The sequence below is a fragment of the Kryptolebias marmoratus genome, linkage group LG1 (genome assembly GCF_001649575.2).
Source record: "Kryptolebias marmoratus isolate JLee-2015 linkage group LG1, ASM164957v2, whole genome shotgun sequence".
Taxonomy (NCBI): domain Eukaryota; kingdom Metazoa; phylum Chordata; class Actinopteri; order Cyprinodontiformes; family Rivulidae; genus Kryptolebias; species Kryptolebias marmoratus.
Window position 1 is genome coordinate 18,724,742 of NC_051430.1, and position 18,895 is coordinate 18,743,636.

The 18,895-nt window shown below is 38.6% G+C and overlaps 3 protein-coding genes across 4 annotated transcripts in view; 2 read left to right on the top strand and 1 right to left on the bottom strand.

Moving 5' to 3' along the window:
- The window catches only part of emid1 (EMI domain containing 1), a 49,429-nt gene extending 42,658 nt beyond the window's left edge, over positions 1 to 6,771 (top strand). Inside the window, exons 11-16 of one of the 2 annotated variants that reach the window (XM_017413973.3) lie at positions 107 to 159; positions 260 to 322; positions 920 to 964; positions 1,154 to 1,198; positions 3,490 to 3,580; positions 5,466 to 6,771. In XM_017413973.3, coding sequence (XP_017269462.1) covers positions 107 to 159; positions 260 to 322; positions 920 to 964; positions 1,154 to 1,198; positions 3,490 to 3,580; positions 5,466 to 5,599 — 431 coding nt within the window. In that variant the 3' untranslated portion in view covers positions 5,600 to 6,771. Of the gene's footprint in view, positions 1 to 106; positions 160 to 259; positions 323 to 919; positions 965 to 1,153; positions 1,199 to 3,222; positions 3,308 to 3,489; positions 3,581 to 5,465 lie in introns of both variants that reach the window. The other variant, XM_017413974.3, reaches the window with a different exon arrangement.
- rhbdd3 (rhomboid domain containing 3) lies at positions 6,602 to 9,558 on the bottom strand. The gene is made up of 5 exons (XM_037976757.1): positions 9,050 to 9,558; positions 8,585 to 8,968; positions 7,933 to 8,059; positions 7,660 to 7,827; positions 6,602 to 7,057 (listed from the first exon to the last, which is right to left on the bottom strand). Exons 1-5 carry the CDS (start codon positions 9,210 to 9,212, stop codon positions 6,892 to 6,894), a joined length of 1,008 nt encoding a protein of 335 aa, XP_037832685.1. The 5' UTR covers positions 9,213 to 9,558; the 3' UTR covers positions 6,602 to 6,891.
- Positions 9,559 to 10,039: 481 nt separating this feature from the next.
- On the top strand, positions 10,040 to 18,182 carry ewsr1b (EWS RNA-binding protein 1b). Its single transcript, XM_017413859.3, has 15 exons — positions 10,040 to 10,070; positions 10,524 to 10,560; positions 10,838 to 10,889; positions 11,058 to 11,208; positions 11,381 to 11,582; positions 11,678 to 11,937; positions 12,059 to 12,215; positions 15,568 to 15,605; positions 16,186 to 16,212; positions 16,304 to 16,419; positions 16,601 to 16,730; positions 16,841 to 16,951; positions 17,116 to 17,242; positions 17,328 to 17,684; positions 17,832 to 18,182. Exons 1-15 carry the CDS (start codon positions 10,055 to 10,057, stop codon positions 17,866 to 17,868), a joined length of 1,818 nt encoding a protein of 605 aa, XP_017269348.1. The 5' UTR covers positions 10,040 to 10,054; the 3' UTR covers positions 17,869 to 18,182.
- The last annotated feature ends 713 nt before the right edge of the window (positions 18,183 to 18,895 follow it).

Here is an 18,895-nt window from a genome sequence, read left to right on the forward strand (position 1 = left end):
TCTGCTTGAGCTGGAAAATATCTGTTCCAGTACTGCTGGATGTCAGACTGAGCTCAGGGTTCTTCACCAGGTAGAACTAATGACTCTGTATCCGTCTAACTCACAGGACCCCCAGGTCCCAGAGGCCTAGTTGGACCTCCTGGCCCTTCGGGACAGAATGTAAGCCCGCTCACAGCTTAATGGTGACATTAGCACAATGACATTCGCTGACGCACAAGTGTATCTTTGTCATTTTGAGTTTACGTTTGACTGAATGCAGGGGAAACCTGGAGCTCCGGGAGTACAGGGCCCTGTGGGGCCAAAGGGAGAACGTGGAGAGAGAGTGAGTACTCTCATTTTGGATTCATTATCCCTCCTTCAGCTGAAGAACTGAGGCAGAAGCTTGTGATTGTTGCTGTCAGTAAGATTCTACAAACACTACCAGTCCAGATTTTATAAAACGTGGTGTGAAGGTGAAGGATGGAACGAGAGCACACACACAAAAAGCTAATAAGCATATGATCATTTTTACTTCTGAATTCACGCTAAAGATAAAACATCTCATACAACAATACAAAAATGCGCTTCAGTTCAGTTGCTCGGGAGTTTCACTGTTCAGAGATGTTCCTGTATTATTATACTTTGGAGATAATTTACCCAAAAATAAATATTCATCTCTTTGGGGACAAAAGACAGGAAACGGATATTAATACTTTATAAACAAGTCGCTTCATTTGAGTAAAGGCGCTACATTTCAAAAGGTTATGTGACATTTATTGCATTGTCATTTAATGGTGTTATTTTGTAAGTTTGGCTGCAGAGTTTTAGACGTTTGCCTTGTGTCTGAAAACGTCTGTGCTCAGAAAATATCGACCACTATTACGTTTTCAGTAGATTTTCTTCGTCATCAACTCTCTGAGACACACTTTTGGTTTTTCAGGGTCCTTTTGGTCACCCGGGAGAAAGAGGTTTCCGTGGCGAGCCGGTAAGCTGCCTCTTCTCAGCTCTGTAGGGTTTATTTCAGCACGCGTCACAGGTGGTCATGTGCCCTGAAAAGCACGCTGAGGAGCGACAACACCATTACTGACTGAGGAGAAGCTTTTTCTGTGGCTCTGAGCAGCTGCACAACTTTCACTAACGGTTTTAAATTCACATGTTTAATGTGTCTTCATAGGGAGCACCGGGTCCCAAAGGAGAGCCGGGAGAAAAGGGCTTGCCGGTAAGACTGTAGCTGATGGCTCACACAGTGACTCAAACAAATTTGATTCTGTGTCTAAATCAGATCTTTTTCTTATCATTTACAAGTGCAAAGTAAATGTACGACATTTACATAGAACTCACATCTTAAAATTGCAGTTAATTTATTCTAACATGAGCAGATTGTAAAGTTTTTTGGTACATTTAACAATCACTGTGTTTATCTGACTGTGGCTGGACACCAACTGATGTGTTCAGCTTTTTCTCTCGTCACACATTCCTACCGATTGTTTAATTTAAACAGTGTCTGTTTTCTGTTTTTGTATTTGAGCATATATGATTTGTGTCTGATTATATTGTGTTTGTGTGTTGTTGGTCCTTGGGGTGAGCTCTGGACTGCTGCCCCCCTGTTACGACACTGTCCTCTTGACCCTAAAGCTGTCTGACTCCCTCTGCAAGCTACTGTCCCCATGGCTACCTTTCACAGTCACCTTTTTCAGCATCTGACTTTGGCATATACATATAAAGACACAAACAAGACAAAAACAGCAGCTCTGACTGATGCTAAATTCTTCATTTTGCTTCATTTCGACTGTGCTATTTTAAATTTTTTCATTCTGATATTATACACAGTAATTTGAATTATTTCAGTAAAGCACATGCTAATCGTGTGAGATGTATATGCCAAATCACTCCATTATGTGTCAGGGGTGGGTCCTGTTGGGTTTAGAGGTGTTGTGCTCTGATTTTGTGTGGAGTGGATACAGCTAAACTCTTTGTTCCCAAATTGTGACCTTGCATGATAAGCATGACGCTGCATTTTTGTTATGGATGTTTAAATAAGCCACTAAATCTATCTAATGTGTGAACTAATGCTGTTGAAAGCCAAAAAAAAGGCAAAATAGGTCTTTAATCTGAAGTTAACAAGATGAAGCGTTGATATTAGGATGTTAGATAACTATGATGTTAGCGTTCTGATTTTTAGGACGTAGGATTGTGACCGCAGTTTGTTAAAGAACTGCTACAAATTTGATAGGCACACAGTTTTTCAATAATTTGGTAAATAATCAAAATGTTACAATACAAATACAAGATAAAACATTAGAGGACTGCACCTATAAGGGATCAGGATATGTGGAAAATCAAACATTTGTGGAAGATTTTACTAAAATGTTGGTCTCTAAACATGTCTGAAGTTCACCAAAGTGAGAAAGGTTCATCCTCTGGGTACAATGGTCCATCTAGCCTGTGACTACCTTGCTGTGAGGCGACAGCCATAACCACTTCTTCGCCGTGCCGCCATTGTCCCATGAATCTAAACTCACAATTTCCTGGCAGTCAAACTTTAAACATTTCAGACAATATCATAGAGAGAGATCAGCACTGTTAAGACAGTTATGCCTTTTTTTTCTTCACGTTTTTGTTTTTCCACTTTATGTCCTGTATGTCATTGTCTTGTCCATAGCACTTTCTTTTTAAATCATTCACCTGGGCTTCAAAAGCTTCAGCCATGCTTCTCTGCATGCTTTCTTTAGCTGTTTCTGTCTGTTTTACATCTTGAGTTACAGTACCTATTGTTGTTTTAAAGGTACGACTCATGAGGTAACTGCCTCATCTCTTAACAAAAGACAAATCAGATGTTGTTGTAAGCTTTTACTGACTTCACTCTGTAGGATGACAGCGGGTAATGTGTCTGCATTGTTAAGAATGAACACCGCGGAGCTAAAAAAAACTTGCCAAGGAGATGCAGTTGGCATGACTGTAACTATATCCTGGGAAAAGTGTGGTTATGAACCCAGCATGGTGCTGGTCTGTAATGTGCATGCTGATGTTTCCCAGCTCAGCATGGCAAAGAATGACATAATACAGCAGCATGTTCACGAGGGAGACGTACAGAGAACGACAAGATACTCGTGCTGAGCAGATATGTGGACTGTTTTAACCTTCTAACTCGCTGAACCGTATTTGGAAACGTGACTTGCATCTTGGCGAACAGTTCTTTTAGGCTTGTGCTCTTTACTTTGACGGCTGTATCTATCTTCACAGGGGGACGGAATACATCAAATCAGAGAGGCGCTGAAGATCTTAGCCGAGAGGGTTTTAATCCTTGAGACTATGATCGGTATTCATGGTGAGTAGGAGGCCTGAGGAGGGGTCCACTTTAGGCAGGGGTCAAAGCTGGGGGCGGGGGCTCGTGCTCCCTCTGCACCTCGCCGCTGAGACAGATGGGTGGGAACAGTCGCGGGCAGCCCCAGGACTCAGACGGGTTTTTCCACAGCCTCACACAGTCCCCCTGTCACTGCTCTCTGATAGGACATTAGCTTGCAGATGTTTCAAGAGTTGCAGGCAGACCTTGAGCTTCTGGCTCGCAGGGTGACACTTCTGGAGGCTATCATCTGGCCAGGTAATGCCGAGACACCCACAGTCCTGCCGGCCCTCTCTTACCTTCTCCACAAGATTTAGAAATTGTTAGAAAAAAGAATTACAATAATTACTTGTAACTGAATGTTCCAATGTTGTAAGATTTGCTGAAAATATGTATTTCAAGAATGTATTCTTTTTTAATCACTTCTAATTTTTGAAGTTCATAATGAAAGCATAGACCTTAAAATTAATGTTTTAAAATTTTTTATTGTTTCCAGAAGTTGAGATTTTTGTGGATATCTGTTGTACGTACTCTCCATGACGTTACAGACTTCCAAGTATCATTTTTAGGTTGAAGCAACATTTAAAGCAGAAGTTTACTTGATTACATTTCCATCAGTCCTAATGATGCAGATTGGCTGAGTTTTGAGTGTTATACTTTTTTCTTATCATTGATTTGTCACATTGTCATAAATCTTTTATAAAAGAAAATCTACAATTTTAAGTTCACTGAGATTTTATTTATACTAATTTTGTACATTTTGATTTAAAATGTTTGAATTATACCTAGTAGTACTGGTTAGTGATGTGACAAATAATCAGTTTAAGTAAGAAAATGTGCCAAACGGTGCTTCTTAACTATTGTCTTGGATCTTTGTTTGATCAAAAATTAACGTCTTTTGGTTTGTCATTTAGAGCAAACAGACAATTTTAAGACAGCAATGTAGATGACAAGTTGTGGGCATTAATTTCAGCACTTAATCAGTGAAATAGGAATGCAAAAGAGCTGTTAAATCTTTTTTTTATTATTATTCCCATCCCTGGCCTATTGATTATACATAGCACAAAAATAAAGAAATTGGTGTTTGGTTGATTAGTTCTTTGTTGTTTTCCTTGTTTATTTTTCCTTAAATGGTGACACAGTTGTTAGGAAAAGGCATTTGTGGGTTGAGCAGTAGAGTTGAGTTTATGGACTGCAGCCATGAAAAACTTGCTAAATCTCTGCCAAACACTTTATTCTACCACTGACTCTTGTGTTGAGCTTCTGGTACTCCAGATGCTGATAATCAGGTGCCTGACTGACAGCACCTGTGAGCAACCAGTGGCTCATCTCTCCACAGTCTGATTATATCCTCCAAGATGATGATGCTCACCCAATAATTTGTGGTCAAACTGTATTCTTGCTGTCATGATTTATATAAACTGATAAAAGCGTAATCCAGTAATTTTTTTATTCTTTTCAACAATATGGGGAGTTTAGTTTCTGGAACAATCTTCAATAGCTGCTGCAATCTAATAAATAATCCTCTATTGCTTTAATATTTGAAGTTTCTACATCATATAGAATCATCTTCCCACAGTTAACAAGTGATTTAATTCAGAGGTTCAGAAAAGTGATCAGACTCCACTGCGGGTTGAGACACCAAGTAACAGATATTGAGAGGAATCTATCACATCATGGTGTATCATCTTATCATGACCTATTTTTGGCTATAATTGTTACAAGAGATCAAAAACGCTGGCTATTAATCTATAAATAATATAATTTTGTTGAAGCTGTTTCTGTTGTCCTGATTTTCTGTTTGACTTTTAAAAGTGTTTTTATCCTTCCAACTAGCATAAGTCTGTATTATAAATCTCTGCTGCTGTTATTTCATGGATCAGAAGCTAAAAAGTGTGGGAACCTCTGGTTTAAATGATTCAGAATCTCACATAAATTACTCTTACCAACCGCAAAAAAAATCACTGCCCTATTTCTAGGAATCAAATATATTACCTCTACAGCTGATGAGTAATTCTTAGTCGAAATGACCACATATATAACGCCTGCTGGTTGGGAATTAGGGCTATGAAGTACACACTGTATGTCCACACATGTTGATGGACAGGGAGGCCCGTTCCAACTGCTGTCTCTTCTTCAACAGAGCCTGATTTAGGGTCTGGGGATGAACCGTTTGGCACAACCTCCCCTAGTTTCTACAGAGATAAGCGAGCAGGGGCATTTCCACATCGACTTGCGTCCCCTCTGTTCTCCAATTCCAAGGTCCGAGGGAAGTAGCACACCTCACTCCCCCTGAGGAACACAGGCTGGGTCGACTTCCTCTCCTATAAGTCTCATCGCCTTTCATCTGGTCCCCAGTCTGGGCTTTATTATAAGAGTTAGGATGGGAGACACCTCAGGGAAACTCCACTGATACTCCTGCAACCCGAGAACTGCTTCGACCATCACCCATCATCATAACCAAACCCTTAAAAAAGGCTCCCAATAGCTGCTAGTGTATTTCATGTCTTCAGCTATAGAACTAAAGGCAATACAATAATAACCATATTTTAAAAAAAGGAATTATTTTTTTGTCTTTTGTGGTGCTTGTTGAGCTATAATTGGTTCTAAACAACCAGGGTCATTTAGAAAAATCAAGTGAAGGAGAAGTCAGATGTGAGGAAAAAGACTCTTTTGGAGTTTGTATTACTTTCACAATTAAACTGCAATCTGAAGAGTGTTTATTATTAAAATGTATTCAACATTTATAGTTTGCAGGACAGATTTACAAACCTCCTCCCTCTTCTTGTATTCATTTTGTTATATTGTTTCACTCAGTGTTATATAGTGCACTAAAAAGATGAAGTCATTTCTTTTCTACGTGAGCTTTGTGTTTTTCGTAGTGATTTGTAGTTTGTTTTCTGGTGTTAGCTTTTCCTGAAAGTGCGTCCTGATAAACTGATTAGCATTTTGACTGTAGAAACATGCAACGCTGCGATCTGGAAACCAACATGATCAAAAGTAAACTGTCCATTTTGAGATTTTAAACACACAAAGGAAAGTGTTACTGGAACTTGAACATATTTTTTACCACAGCTGTGTTGGTAAACTGCTTTTAAACTGTTCTGGTGAAAATACTGTTTTTTTCATCATATAACAAACTTATTGTGAAACTATTTAAATGATAAACTGTAGTTTATGGTGTAAGGTGTTGTGTAACCATTTTGTATTTTGAGCTTTTTTATAGCAAAAGTGTTACTGTGTTAAGATAATACTGTCTAGATGATCAATGTAATAAAATGTTGTTTCATTTTTTTTATTATTGTTATTATTTTAACACATCACCTGTTTAAATTTGTGGTACAAAAGTATTCATTAAACATTTTTATAACATAAATAAGCAACATCCTGTCTTTCTCTCTGATGCAAAGGTACATTATTAGAAAACAGCAGTTTTTTATTCTTATTTTCCAGGAAAAAAAAGGATTGAAACTGTTCTTGCAGTCGACAGGAAAAATATTAAAGCTCAGCAAAACCCAAGCATATCACTTCTCGAGTGCAAAAGTTGGTACAGACAAGAGTTCGGTTGTCTAAGTGCTTTGCAGTGGTAGCATCTTTCCCTTGGACACCACCACAGCTTGCTCGCCGATGCTGTCTTCAATGAGAAGGGAGATGGCGCCATCTAGCTGCTTCGATGCTGCTAACGCCACCACAGCTTTCTCTGTGGGGAAACCCATCTTCTCCAGCTGCTGAAGTCTGAGAGAAAACACAAGCAGGAGTCTGGATGACTGCTTCAAAACACAAACTTTATTTTAATGTTTTGAGTGCAAAACACACAGAGTACTGTGCTAAAGTCTTAAGTCACCCCACACTTCAATTTCTGCTTTTTCACTCATTTGCAGTCGGGTATCATTTTTAGAAGATTTGTTTAAAGTTTTATTTAGGTTGTTAAGCTACTTCAATCTGAACTATGCATCATTCAGGCATAAACCAAATGAACCAGTGATTGTTGACACATTACAGAGAACTTGGCAAAGAAACAATTACAGGTACTGTTCATCTACCGTAGATAGTTTGTTTTGTTTTTTAGGACCTACACTAATTCTTTTGTCCTCCACAAACTAAAAAAAGTATGCCGTCAATGTCATGTACCAGGAATGGAGAGAAAATGAGTGAAAATTCATCCAAATTTTAAAGAAAAACCTTTAGAAGACCTTCAGAAAGTCTGAAGAACTTTAACAAAAATACAAGTTTTACTGCTTGGAAGAACAGAGTATAAAAAAAAACTGGGGTGGTTTCAATTTTTTTTGCACAGTACCATATTTGCAGATTTAGAAAATATTCATCTTAATACAAACCGCAGAGAGGAAACAGATGATTTGGGCACCTCAACTTTCGTATCAGGCCCCACCTCAGGTGCATTCTGTAATGAGGCCAGTATTCCTGCTCGTAGCATCTCCTGCTCCAGCAGCTCTGCCTCAGGCAGTGCTACAGACTCCTCCATCATCAAGAACTGAGGAAGTGATCTGTAGAAAAGAGAAATTGAGAAATTGTAAAGCCTGCTTTTTCCATGCTTGCTGTAATGGCTACAGTAATTTAAGAAGATTTTAAATTTGCATTATTTACAGTACCTCTGTGAGGTTGCAAAGGTTGGAAGTCTGAATCTGGCTGAAGTGGGAACATACAGCCAGGAAGGTAAAAAGTCAAAAGGCCTGGCCTCCTCCAGTTCCTGTAATGTTCCAATAAAGGGATGATGATCTGCCAGTTATGTTAAGTATTTAAAAGAAAACTTTAGAAGAAAACACTCAGTTTTAAACAAATTGATTGCAGACTTGATGGCATAGAAAACAAGATTCAATTCAACTGATATCACACAGAAAGATTATGAAGGGAGGACAGGACAATGATGCCCCTTGTCTTGACCTCCCACAAAAAAAACCCATAAATTCACCAATATGTGACCACAGTTGCAGAAAACATACAACAAACCATACAACAAAGGGGCAAAGGCCACCACAAAGAAGCTTAACAGTTCTCCAATATCTAGAGGACAGATAGAAGATTTGTATAAATTAATGCTAAATATAAAATTTGTCCATTTGCCCCATCTTAAAAAGAATGGCACAAATGTCCATCAAAAAGAGTTTGCATATGCACACATAAACCACAAGGGAGGTGTAATTAGACAAAACAGGAGATCTTTTAACTTCATTGCAGCTCTAGAAGCCACAAAATACTGCATTCTGACAAGCATCAACAAACTGTATAAACAGAGAAGGATACAGGTGTATCCAATGCATATTGCACAAAAGTGAAGTAGGGCAGGCGTCCCCGGCAGCAGCAGCAGGCCAACGAGCAGGAAAAGCCAGGGGAGGAACCAGACTGGTAAACATCTCATCAGCCTCCTTTGTGTAGTCTGTCGACACTGAGCCGTAACCAGAGCGAGCTGCACAGCTGAGTAACCACAGATCCGACTCGCCTCACCTCCCCCCACAAAGAGGACCAGAGTGTAAACAAAAGGCAAGAAAATCATTGTCAGGATGGAGAGGGCCAGCAAGGCGACTGTTCCCCAGCAGCGCTCCTGGTATGGTCCCAGCAGCACCAGGAGTATAAGGCTGACCAGCAGGGAAGACAGGTCATCATGACTGAGAGCATACAGAAACACATCTGAGGAGGACAGAAACAGAGACAGGCATTTATTTACAAAAGTCTGCCTCAAGTAACAATTAAATGACAAAACTGAGTTACCTCTGAACCTTGGGAAATTTCCTCCTGGACCTAAGCTGAGACTTGCCTGAATGGCCCCAGCATACATCAGCAACATCACTGTTATTAACGCAAATGTTGCCAAGCAGAATCTAGGACGAGCTGATCCAAACCACAGTCTTACTAATGAGACACGACCCAGCATTGTGTAACATCAGCTGCAAGCTTTCCTCTCTCTTATTCTGAAACTATTCTGACAAACAAACATCTGTTTATGATCATAAAAAAAGAAATATCAGACATGAAAGGTTTACAAATAAATTACCGTCATCATTTCTTAAAATGCAACAACTGAAGCTAAAGTTCATTATAATAAATAGTCAGCTTAGAACTATTTTCAATCTTTCTCGCGGTCAGAGACAATCCGATAAAAATACATATTTTTAAATTTTTCATATCATTACAAGATAAGTAATATATGCTGTAATTTATTACAAAACATTTAGCCTACAAATGCAAGAAGATGCTAACTTCCGTAAGCATTGTCTTCTTCGTTGATTTTAAAAACGGAAAGCAGATATAGCGCCACCTACAGGCGGTATATTTTTCAGTGCCGAAGAAAAAGAATAACCAAAGAAAAGGGGAACGATGAGTATATTGTTTCTGGTCACAATCTCTCAAAAACAATAGTGGAGTAAAAAAAAATCAACATCTTTTTTCTGGACTTTTGGTCACAGAACATCATCATGTCGAAGATGAAATAAGAAGAAACGTATCTAAATTTGAATATGCTTCGTATTGTGCATACCCGAATTTTGCATTAAAGCACAATAAGATTTTTTATTTTACTCAAATTCATACCACAGGACTTTCTTCAATTTATTTATATAAATATTTGTAAAATTGTACGTTAATCATACAACAGTTTCGAGTCAGATGAAGTCTCGCTGTGTTGGTCATATCTCGCGAGATTTGATGGGTCTTTCGCGAGAAGAACATCTTTTCTGCAGCCGACTGCGTCCGGTCATCTCGTGCAGTGTTGTTAAAATGGCGTCAGCTCCCGGTGAGTAAAAGATTATTGTCGTTTAAACCGATTTTCCACAAAGTTCACCAATTAAAATAAACACTTATGCGGATCAATTTATTTTAAATACACAAATATCGATTTAGTTCATTGTTTCAATTTGTTTGTGGTTGAAAAATGATTTGTAAGAAACGCTGCGTGGCGGGCCTGGTCTCTTAGCTCCTCGAGCCTTAGCGGCTTTTTGCCGCATATGGTTTTTAGTTTATTATATTCGGGTTTACATTAAATTTCACATCTCAGCCGATTGTGTTCAACTTTGCCCGCCCTTGTAATCATTTTCATAAATTTAAATGATGGTTTATTTCATTGCTAATTAGCATGCCCTCAGTGTCGAATGGCGACGCAACGGCCTGTAACGTGCTCCTCGCGCGCGAACGATGTTTTGTTCGGAGAATTAAACCGTTTAACCTCCCTTAACGTTTGTTTCCACAGATTACAGCTCCTACAACCAGACTGGTGCGCAGCAGGGGTAAGTTTCGTCCATCAACGTCTTCATTACTGTTTATTTATATATATTTTTAATTATATTTTCATTTGGTTGTCTAATGGCTTTATAAATGCAATTAATGTAGGACTACAAAAATATCACTGAAGCATCTTTTAAATGAACTTGTACGATTATTATGAAGTAATATTATGTATGCAAAGAGCAAGGATTGTATGGTAGACTAGCTCAATACACGCCATGAGTTCATATGGGGACCGTACACATTTACTGGCTAAAACTGATTTGTTTGATTTTACAGGTATGCCTCCTATGCTGCCCAGCCTTCACAAAATTACGGACAGTCTGCTCAGGTGAGATTGACCACGACAAATTGTAACTTCTCTACTGAAGGTTGCTTCTGTTATACCAATGTCCTTAATAGCCAACAAGATTGTTAATAAATCGTTTTTTATTAGATCATTCTAAATGGTAATAATTTATATATTTAATATTGCAATATTTTTTTCTTCTTCCTCCAGCAAGGCTATAGTCAGCAGAATTATGGCTCATATGCTCAACCTGCTGCACCTACTGCTGACAGCAGTTACACCCAGACAGCTTCTGCAGCTGGAGGATACCCTCAGCAGCAGCAGCAACAATATGGATCCTCGTATGGCCAGCAGGCATCAGGTCAGTTAGTAAAAAGAATTTTTTTTATTGTGATGTAGGTCTGCTTTTCCTAAGTAATCAGTCTTGAATTAGAAGTAGGAATCAATGCATGATCGAAATAACTTATTTGAATACTAATCAGAAGGCTGTATTCAAAGCTCAGGATTCATGTTTGTTGTTTGTTTTTGTACAGCTGGATATCCTGCTGCCCAGTCTACTACCCATGGCTACTCACAGTCAGCCCAGGGTTATGGAGCCAGTGGTTATGATAGTACACCTGCAGCAGCAGCTGCTGCTCCAGCTCCCTCTCAGTCTTATGGCTCTCAGCCAGGGTACACTGCCCAGTCTGCCTATCCTGGATATGGTCAACAGGCTGCTCCTTCTGCACCTCAGAGGTATGAATTTCTTCTCTACAACCAACATAGTAATTTGATTCGTCAATTGGATCCATAGTGTTTTACCTAATGCACTGCATTTACTCTTTCTATAGTTATAATGCTAACAGCCAGCCTGCTAGTTACAACCAAAACAGCTACTCCCAGCCTGCATCATATGGACAACAACAACCTGGTTACCAGGGGCAACAGGCAGGCTACAACCAGCAGCAGGCCTACCAGCAGCAGACACCACAGCAGCAGCAAGCTCCTCCTGCCTACCCTCCCCAGGGTGCTGGTTCCTATGGACAGCCTGCAGCCAGTCAGTACAACCAGCAAGGAGGACCATCCAGTTACGGCCAGTCTGGCCATTACAGTAAGCACAACAGTGGAGCCTTTGTCAATCTATAATATTTAACTTGAAGTTAGGTCCAGAATCTCTGTAAAACACTTTTGGACTCTGTACTGATGCCAGTATGTTATTCTCTCTTTCTTAGGTAACTACAGACAGGATGGCCAGGGTGGAGGTTCTGGTTACCCAGGCTCTGAGCCTGGAAGGTACCAGAGTGGGGAAAGCAGGGGCCCTGGCAGGGACGGCTTTGATCGTGGTGGAATGATGCATCGTGGGCGTGGAGGCATGGGGCGTGGCATGGGGTATGTATGTTTCCTCAGCATGTAATCTCATTTTCATTTTGACTACAGGTGCTGTTGCCATTTGGGGCAGGGCTGGGACGGCCTATTCAAACACTGTTGAAGCCCTCAAAACTATTATATCAAGAGCTTGTGAAAAATTATTGTTTAAGTTTTGGAAATATTACAATTTATTATCTGCTAGTGCTAGGAAATTATTAATAATAATATAATAATAATAATAATTTTCTCAGCTCTGCCTCTTTTGGTTAAAGGTAAGCATTGTTCCTTTTTCATACAAATTATTAATTGAACAGAGACCTGTGCTTAAACATTAGATTGAATAGGTAATATATAATTTATTAACTTATGGGTGACAACCACATTTTGAATAGTTGGGAAGTTGCAGATTTTATGGTTTTTCAGAGAGTGTCCTTTTTTTAACAATCTACAAAATGTGCATATCAACCTAATTGGAATTGATTAAGAAAGTTACACACACAAGGGTGATTTGCATTTGGACAAATTCATGGAAACTTCAGTCTGTTTTTTCAGGCTTATAGTGCTGTGTGCTTAACAAGTCTTGCAAAAATTACTATAAACTTAAAGTAATATATTGAGCTGGTATAATATTTTCAGTTCCATCTCAAACGCACATTATTTGTGCTCACAGTCAGTTTGTTTCCTCCTGGCTTTTTTATTTACCACCTCACTGGTATTTTAGGGTGTTGCTGTTTTTTGATGGAATGTCACTGAAAATACATATTAGTTCTTCATTTGATTATCAACTGGTATGAACAAATGTAACCTAAAAACAAACAAAATAGCACTATTATAAATGCAGCCAAATGTGGTAGAACCTCTAAAAATAAAATTCAAACCCAAAGTGATTTGCGTACCCCTTTTCTCGTGGGTTTCTCAGGTTGTTTCTTTCTCTTTTGGTTTTTAATGTTTACGCTGGTTCCAAAAGATGAAAATTTATTGCATGACTTATTGTACCTAAAAACGGTTTCTGAATCATTTCAGTGGGTTTTGCCAATGTTTGAAAAGTTAACAGAGCAAAAAATTGATCTTTTAAAACTTTGGGGTCAAAATATATATTATAAGAAATACAGTTCATACTTAATTTTCCAACATTTTCTCTTTAAAAGTTCACTGAATGTTGTTGAAGTTCACTCCCTGTCAAAGTTGATGAAATCAAAAACATGGGAAAACAAGACTGACTGTGTTTGATGACCTTTTTAAATTTGCTCTCAACAGTAGTCAAAAAAATAGTCGAGGCTGTTTTTGTAGTTTTGTCAATCCATGGATTTTGGTGTAATCCAGTGAGCAGGTTTCAGGTTTATTGCACTCTTGTATTTTGAACAACTAATTAAAATGTGTTTTCCTGCTCCCTTGAGCTGTTCACAACAAAAACCTTCAGTATTTATGAAAAACAGGGGTATTACAGGTTTATTGCACATTTGTGTTGGTTTAAAAATATTGCATGTCTTAAATTAAGATACAAAACTCTATTTTTGACTTGTTCAGTAGAGTCTGTTCTCCAAACAATTGAGGTTTTAAGTTTTCATTTTTACGAGTGGGTTTGGAAACTAAAATTCTTAAATCTCATTTCATTAAGGTTTGATTTTGGTAAATTTTATGTTTTCTGGTTGTTAGATTTATTGAAGCAGGAAGGTTCTGCAAGAGTTTTCTTTAAAAGCAGATATGTACATTCTCAAGTACAAGGACGGTACATCAAACAATGGTGCTTGTTGTAATCATAGACCTGTATGGACCTTGAAGCCAACTGCTAATTTGCCGAAGTTGCCCTGGTCAGTCTCTAAAACTACCAATTCAAAAGAGCTACACATTAAACCAATGAAAACTGACGTTTTAATCACACACGCATCAAAGTAATACAAATAAGGATGAGAAAAACCAAGAATACCATGAGAAGAAAAAAATATTGCCCAGTTTCAGCTGATGTGTTCAGATTTGTTCTTTAACTCTCCCAAGCATTGAACTTTAAAACCAGTTTTATTAGTTTTGGTAAACAATTTCAAATCATAAACCCCTAAACAAAAATGAAAATTGTCCAAATGTTTTGTACCTCGCTGGTTTACGGTCTCTATAATTGCTCCCTTTTTGTGGCTCCTGTACTGCTGGCTTTTAAAATCAGTTTGTTCTCTACCGCCGGATCATGGATATTTAAGAGTCAAATTTATAAATAAATATGTATAAACTTATCCAGTCTCAGCAGATTAGATCATTTTTTCTAATAAAAATAGATTGCATTGTTTGGCCCCAAACTCTACAATAGGAAAGGGGCAACAGAATCATAGCATGTAAATGTAATGGGGTAGCCTGTATGGTAGATATGATCCTATCAGATGAAGACAGGGTCCAAAGTAATGAATTAAAGAGATGTGTTAAAAACTAATTTTTGGAAACTAAATTTTAAGTTGCACTAATGGTTAAATGTGTTTAATCATTGAGTTTTTAGTCAGGTTAGCCTATTAGCACAGTTTGCCTTTGCACAGGTATTTGTGGTGGGTGGGGGACACTGTGTTTTTGAAATGTTTTAAATTGTTTTGTGGCTTGGAATACCAATGTCTGATTTTCTTTTGAGCACTTTTTTTAACATGCTTTGTCACATTTATACCGTACAGGTAACAGTGAGAGCCATTTAAAAGCATCTTTTCTCTAAAAGTATCTACTCAGTACAGAGTCTCCAGCTTAAGCAACAGGAAGGAGCTTAAACAAAGATTCGAAGTCTGCCTTTTTTCAAGAACTGAGGATGGTGTTTTGTTTGATGGGTATCTCAAGTTGTTTTGTTTTTGATTTAACATATCCTTTGCGGACGCTGTATATTATATATTTTTGGTGTTCTTTTTTTTTTTTTTATGTGTATTTGTGAAGGTTTTTTTGTTTTTGTTTATTTTTGGTAAATGTGATCACATTCCTCTTGTAAAATTTCAGATGCGTTTTTTTTATATTTGTACACCTGTAAAAAGTAATGTTAATCAGACAAACGTAGGTACCAAATGTGTGCCATCAATGCATCTGAAGTAGTTCTACCATTTTGTACAGATGTTTTGGATTTATCACATCTTAAAAGGCTGTGAAAACATGTTAGTCATGTCTGTTTGTGAAAATGTATCCACTGCTGCAAACTGTCACTAAAATTGTTCTGAGCTAGCTAAGGATTTTCACACCGTAAATATCCACCTCCTCAATGAGATTGTGATTTATATTAATTCTGGGGAGGTGATGTAGGTTGCTGTCCGCTTAGTTAGAATGTTTTGATTACTCCCTCAATCAAGCCACTTTGCTCGAGCCATGGAAGTGGCTGTAAAAGGGAAACGCCTTCATATCTCCATTTATTCTCCCATAGCGGCGCTGGAGACAGAGGTGGCTTCAGTAAGCCTGGTGGTAAGTTAACGAGTATTACACTGGTTAGTCCTTTCAAAACCTTAAACTTTTTGGGGGTAAATATGCCTTGTGTATAAATGTTTAACATTGAGGTATACAAAATTTTTCACAAACATTTAAAAAATATACATACATATATTTATATTTTGGATTTGTTTTGGTTCTTTTACGCCTAAGACCATTTGCTCCCGGGTACTTGTGTAATTCAGTCACTGGTTATGGTTTGACAAGCTTTAGGCAGGTTAAAAACAAACCTCTAAGTGTTGCTGCTCTGTCAGATTTGAGCTGAATTTATGTTATATTTTGGAGGATTTCTCACTGGTCTTAAAGGCTTTTCAAATGACACATTCTTTTCGTTTTGCCAAAAGGTCTGAAGTGTTCAATTCTCAATTCAGTTTATCACTTGTGGGAATTTTCTGCCATAAAGGACAGTTTTATGACTTCCCAATATGAGTCATTTGTCTAAAGAGGAGTGTTTGAATTATGATCTGTAGTATTTCTCAGGTTTTGTGTAATAGATTTCAGTTCCATGCACTGACTTCTCTCAATCTGTTTCTCATTCTCAATTGATGAACTACAGGCCCGATGGGTGACGAGCGTGAAATGGGTGAGTAAAATCTCTCTCCCCCTCTCACTGTTGTCTTGGAATAATGAAATGTATCATTTAATTATTTTGTCTTTAATGTTCCTTCCTGTAGGACGTCCAGAAGAGCAGGATGACTCTGAGAACAGCACAATTTACATCACAGGACTGACTGAGAAGGCCAACATAGAAGAAATGTCTGAATTCTTTAAACACGTTGGCCCAATAAGGGTAAGTTGAGTCAAGATCTTTAAAGGACCAAATACTACTAATACCTCACAAAACATGGTTCATCCCATACTGCAAAAGCATTTCTAGTACATATGTAAATAGGCTGCTTTGCTTCCATCTGCACATTCTTTTAAGTTTGATAAGAACACAAATAAACTTGATTCTCCCCCTCTGTATGAAGATGAATCGCAGACTGGGTCACGCAGCTATCAACATTTACACCGACAAGGACTCAGGAAAGCCAAAGGGAGATGCCACTCTGTCTTATGAGGAGCCCATCTGTGCTAAAGCAGCTGTGGAGCATTTCGATGGTATGTTTTACAGACAGAGCTCAATGCTGAAATTGATTATTGTTAAGAAGTTCATCATCAAATGTATGCAGCATTTGGAACAAGTGAATATGCAATATCTCCAACTACAGGGAAAGAGTTTCAAGGCCGAAAGCTTAAGGTGTCCATGGCTCGCCGAAAACCCATGATGGGGGGAATGAGAGGTGGCATGCCCATGCGTGATGGCATGATGGGCCGCGGAGGTAACTGTCAGCAGTACTTGTTCATGTGCTGTTCATCCTTTCACTTTCCACAGAATACAATGATGGCTACACTAGTTAGGTGGTTTAGTCTTGCTTTATGTCTGAAGCTGGAGTAATTTAGCAGGAAACTCTTTGTGGATGATTTGGTGTAACTTTCTTGTCAGGTATGATGGGTCGTGGAGGAGAGCGCGGCGGTTTTGGCCCACGAGGAGGTCCACGTGGGATGAACAGAGGTGGTCCCACAGGAGCCAACATGCAGCAGAGAGCTGGAGACTGGGAGTGTCCCAACCCGTACGTAGAACCCAGTAGTGCTGTACTTTATGGATGGATTTTGGTAGCTTTGGTAATTTTGTCATGTATGTAATATTTGTTGCAGGGGTTGTGGCAACCAAAACTTTGCCTGGAGGATGGAGTGTAACCAGTGCAAAGCTCCCAAACCTGAGGGCCTGGGTGGCGGCCCTCCTTTTCCTCCTGGCGGTGACCGCGGCCGAGGTGGGATGGGGATGCATAGAGGCAGAGGTATGGACCGCGGCGGGCCGGCAGGAGTCGGAGGCCCGGGTGGACCCGGAGGTTTCCGTGGAGGATGGGGAGGTGACCGCGGGGGATTTAGAGGACGTGGTGGAATGGACAGGGGAGGGTTCCGCGGTGCCGGGCGTGGAGGACCACCCATGGACCGAATGGGTGGCAGAGGGGGAAGAGGAATGGGACCACCAGGCGGCAAGATGGATATGAGGTAAGATTTACTCCTGAGAGGCGACTGTGTTCATGTTTTATCAGTATTTAAAGCTGCTAAACAAATCACCAGTAATTCAACTGTTGATGATGCTGTCTGGTTTTAAGTCTAATTTTCCTTTCTTTTTTTTTCTTTTTTTTTGTTTAGGGACCATCGCCAGGAGCGCAGAGACCGACCTTACTGAAGGAAAACTTCTTGAGGAATTTAAGTTTTAAAAGAAGTTTTAATTTATGATTCCATATTTTGATGGTTATAGAACTGCTTTCATACACGCTGCGCAGTTGGTCAATTCGGTTTTTCTTTCATTTTTTTAGTTTATCCATGTTTATATTGCATCTTGTATTGTGCATGTCTTTTGTTTTTAAATATGCAGATTAGGTTTGACATTGTATCGTAAAATGTACTTTTTCATTGGTTGACGTATTTACCTCCCTTTCCCCTGACTTACAGTTGATGATGATAGTTGGGAAATAAAATTTTACTCATTTGATGTTTTGACTTGTGGGCATTTTTACTCAGCGTTAATAGATTAAAAAACAGAACCTAAATGTGCTTTTACTGTTTAAAGTTTCAAATCACAATATAACTTGAGTCTCTTTTTGTGTAGATTCTTAAATCATTTTACAGAAAGATCCAGATTTATTTTCATGATACATCAGAACAAACTGAGTTTTCCAGCATGTACCCACATATCTGTAGTAGAAACTAAGTGTTTGTTACTTTTTCATCAAACTGCATTACAAATGTGAAATAATTAGTAGTTACAGTTCACATCACTTTGAGTTTCTCTAAAAAAAAGATTTTCATTTAACTTCACAGAAGGCTGATGAGTCCTGTGACCTCACCATGTGTTAAGTGTTTTTATTTTCAGGTTTTTCACTTTTTTAGAAATTAAATTTAAAGAAAGAAATTTGGCATTATAGTATATTTTAGGTTTTAAAGAGCTTTGCCTTTTTTATGAATTCTAGCAGTATTTGACTAAGGGTTTTATTTTACTGTTTAAGGAAATTATAGAACATTCTTTAGTGTTCATGCGCTTGTAAATAAAGCACATTTACATGCATGTCTAAATGTATTGTCTGAATATCTGCTGCAGTTCTGTGTTTTGCCAGTAGATGGTGCAAATTGGAAACTTCCTTCACTGTTGGATAAGGCAAAATAAAAAAGTTTGTATTTTCTCTTTTATTAGAATTCAGAATAAAACTGCACAG

Excerpts from the sequence above, each read along its gene's own strand:
- rhbdd3 (XM_037976757.1), bottom strand. The coding sequence starts at position 9,212 with ATGCTGGGTCGTGTCTCATTAGTAAGACTGTGGTTTGGATCAGCTCGT. Across the intron at positions 8,969-9,049 it reads AAATTTCCCAAGGTTCAGAG|ATGTGTTTCTGTATGCTCTC; the intron begins GTAACTCAGTTT and ends TGTCCTCCTCAG. Across the intron at positions 8,060-8,584 it reads AATATGCATTGGATACACCT|ATCATCATCCCTTTATTGGA; the intron begins GTATCCTTCTCT and ends CATAACTGGCAG.
- ewsr1b (XM_017413859.3), top strand. Across the intron at positions 11,583-11,677 it reads GCTCCTTCTGCACCTCAGAG|TTATAATGCTAACAGCCAGC; the intron begins GTATGAATTTCT and ends CTCTTTCTATAG. Across the intron at positions 11,938-12,058 it reads CGGCCAGTCTGGCCATTACA|GTAACTACAGACAGGATGGC; the intron begins GTAAGCACAACA and ends TCTCTTTCTTAG.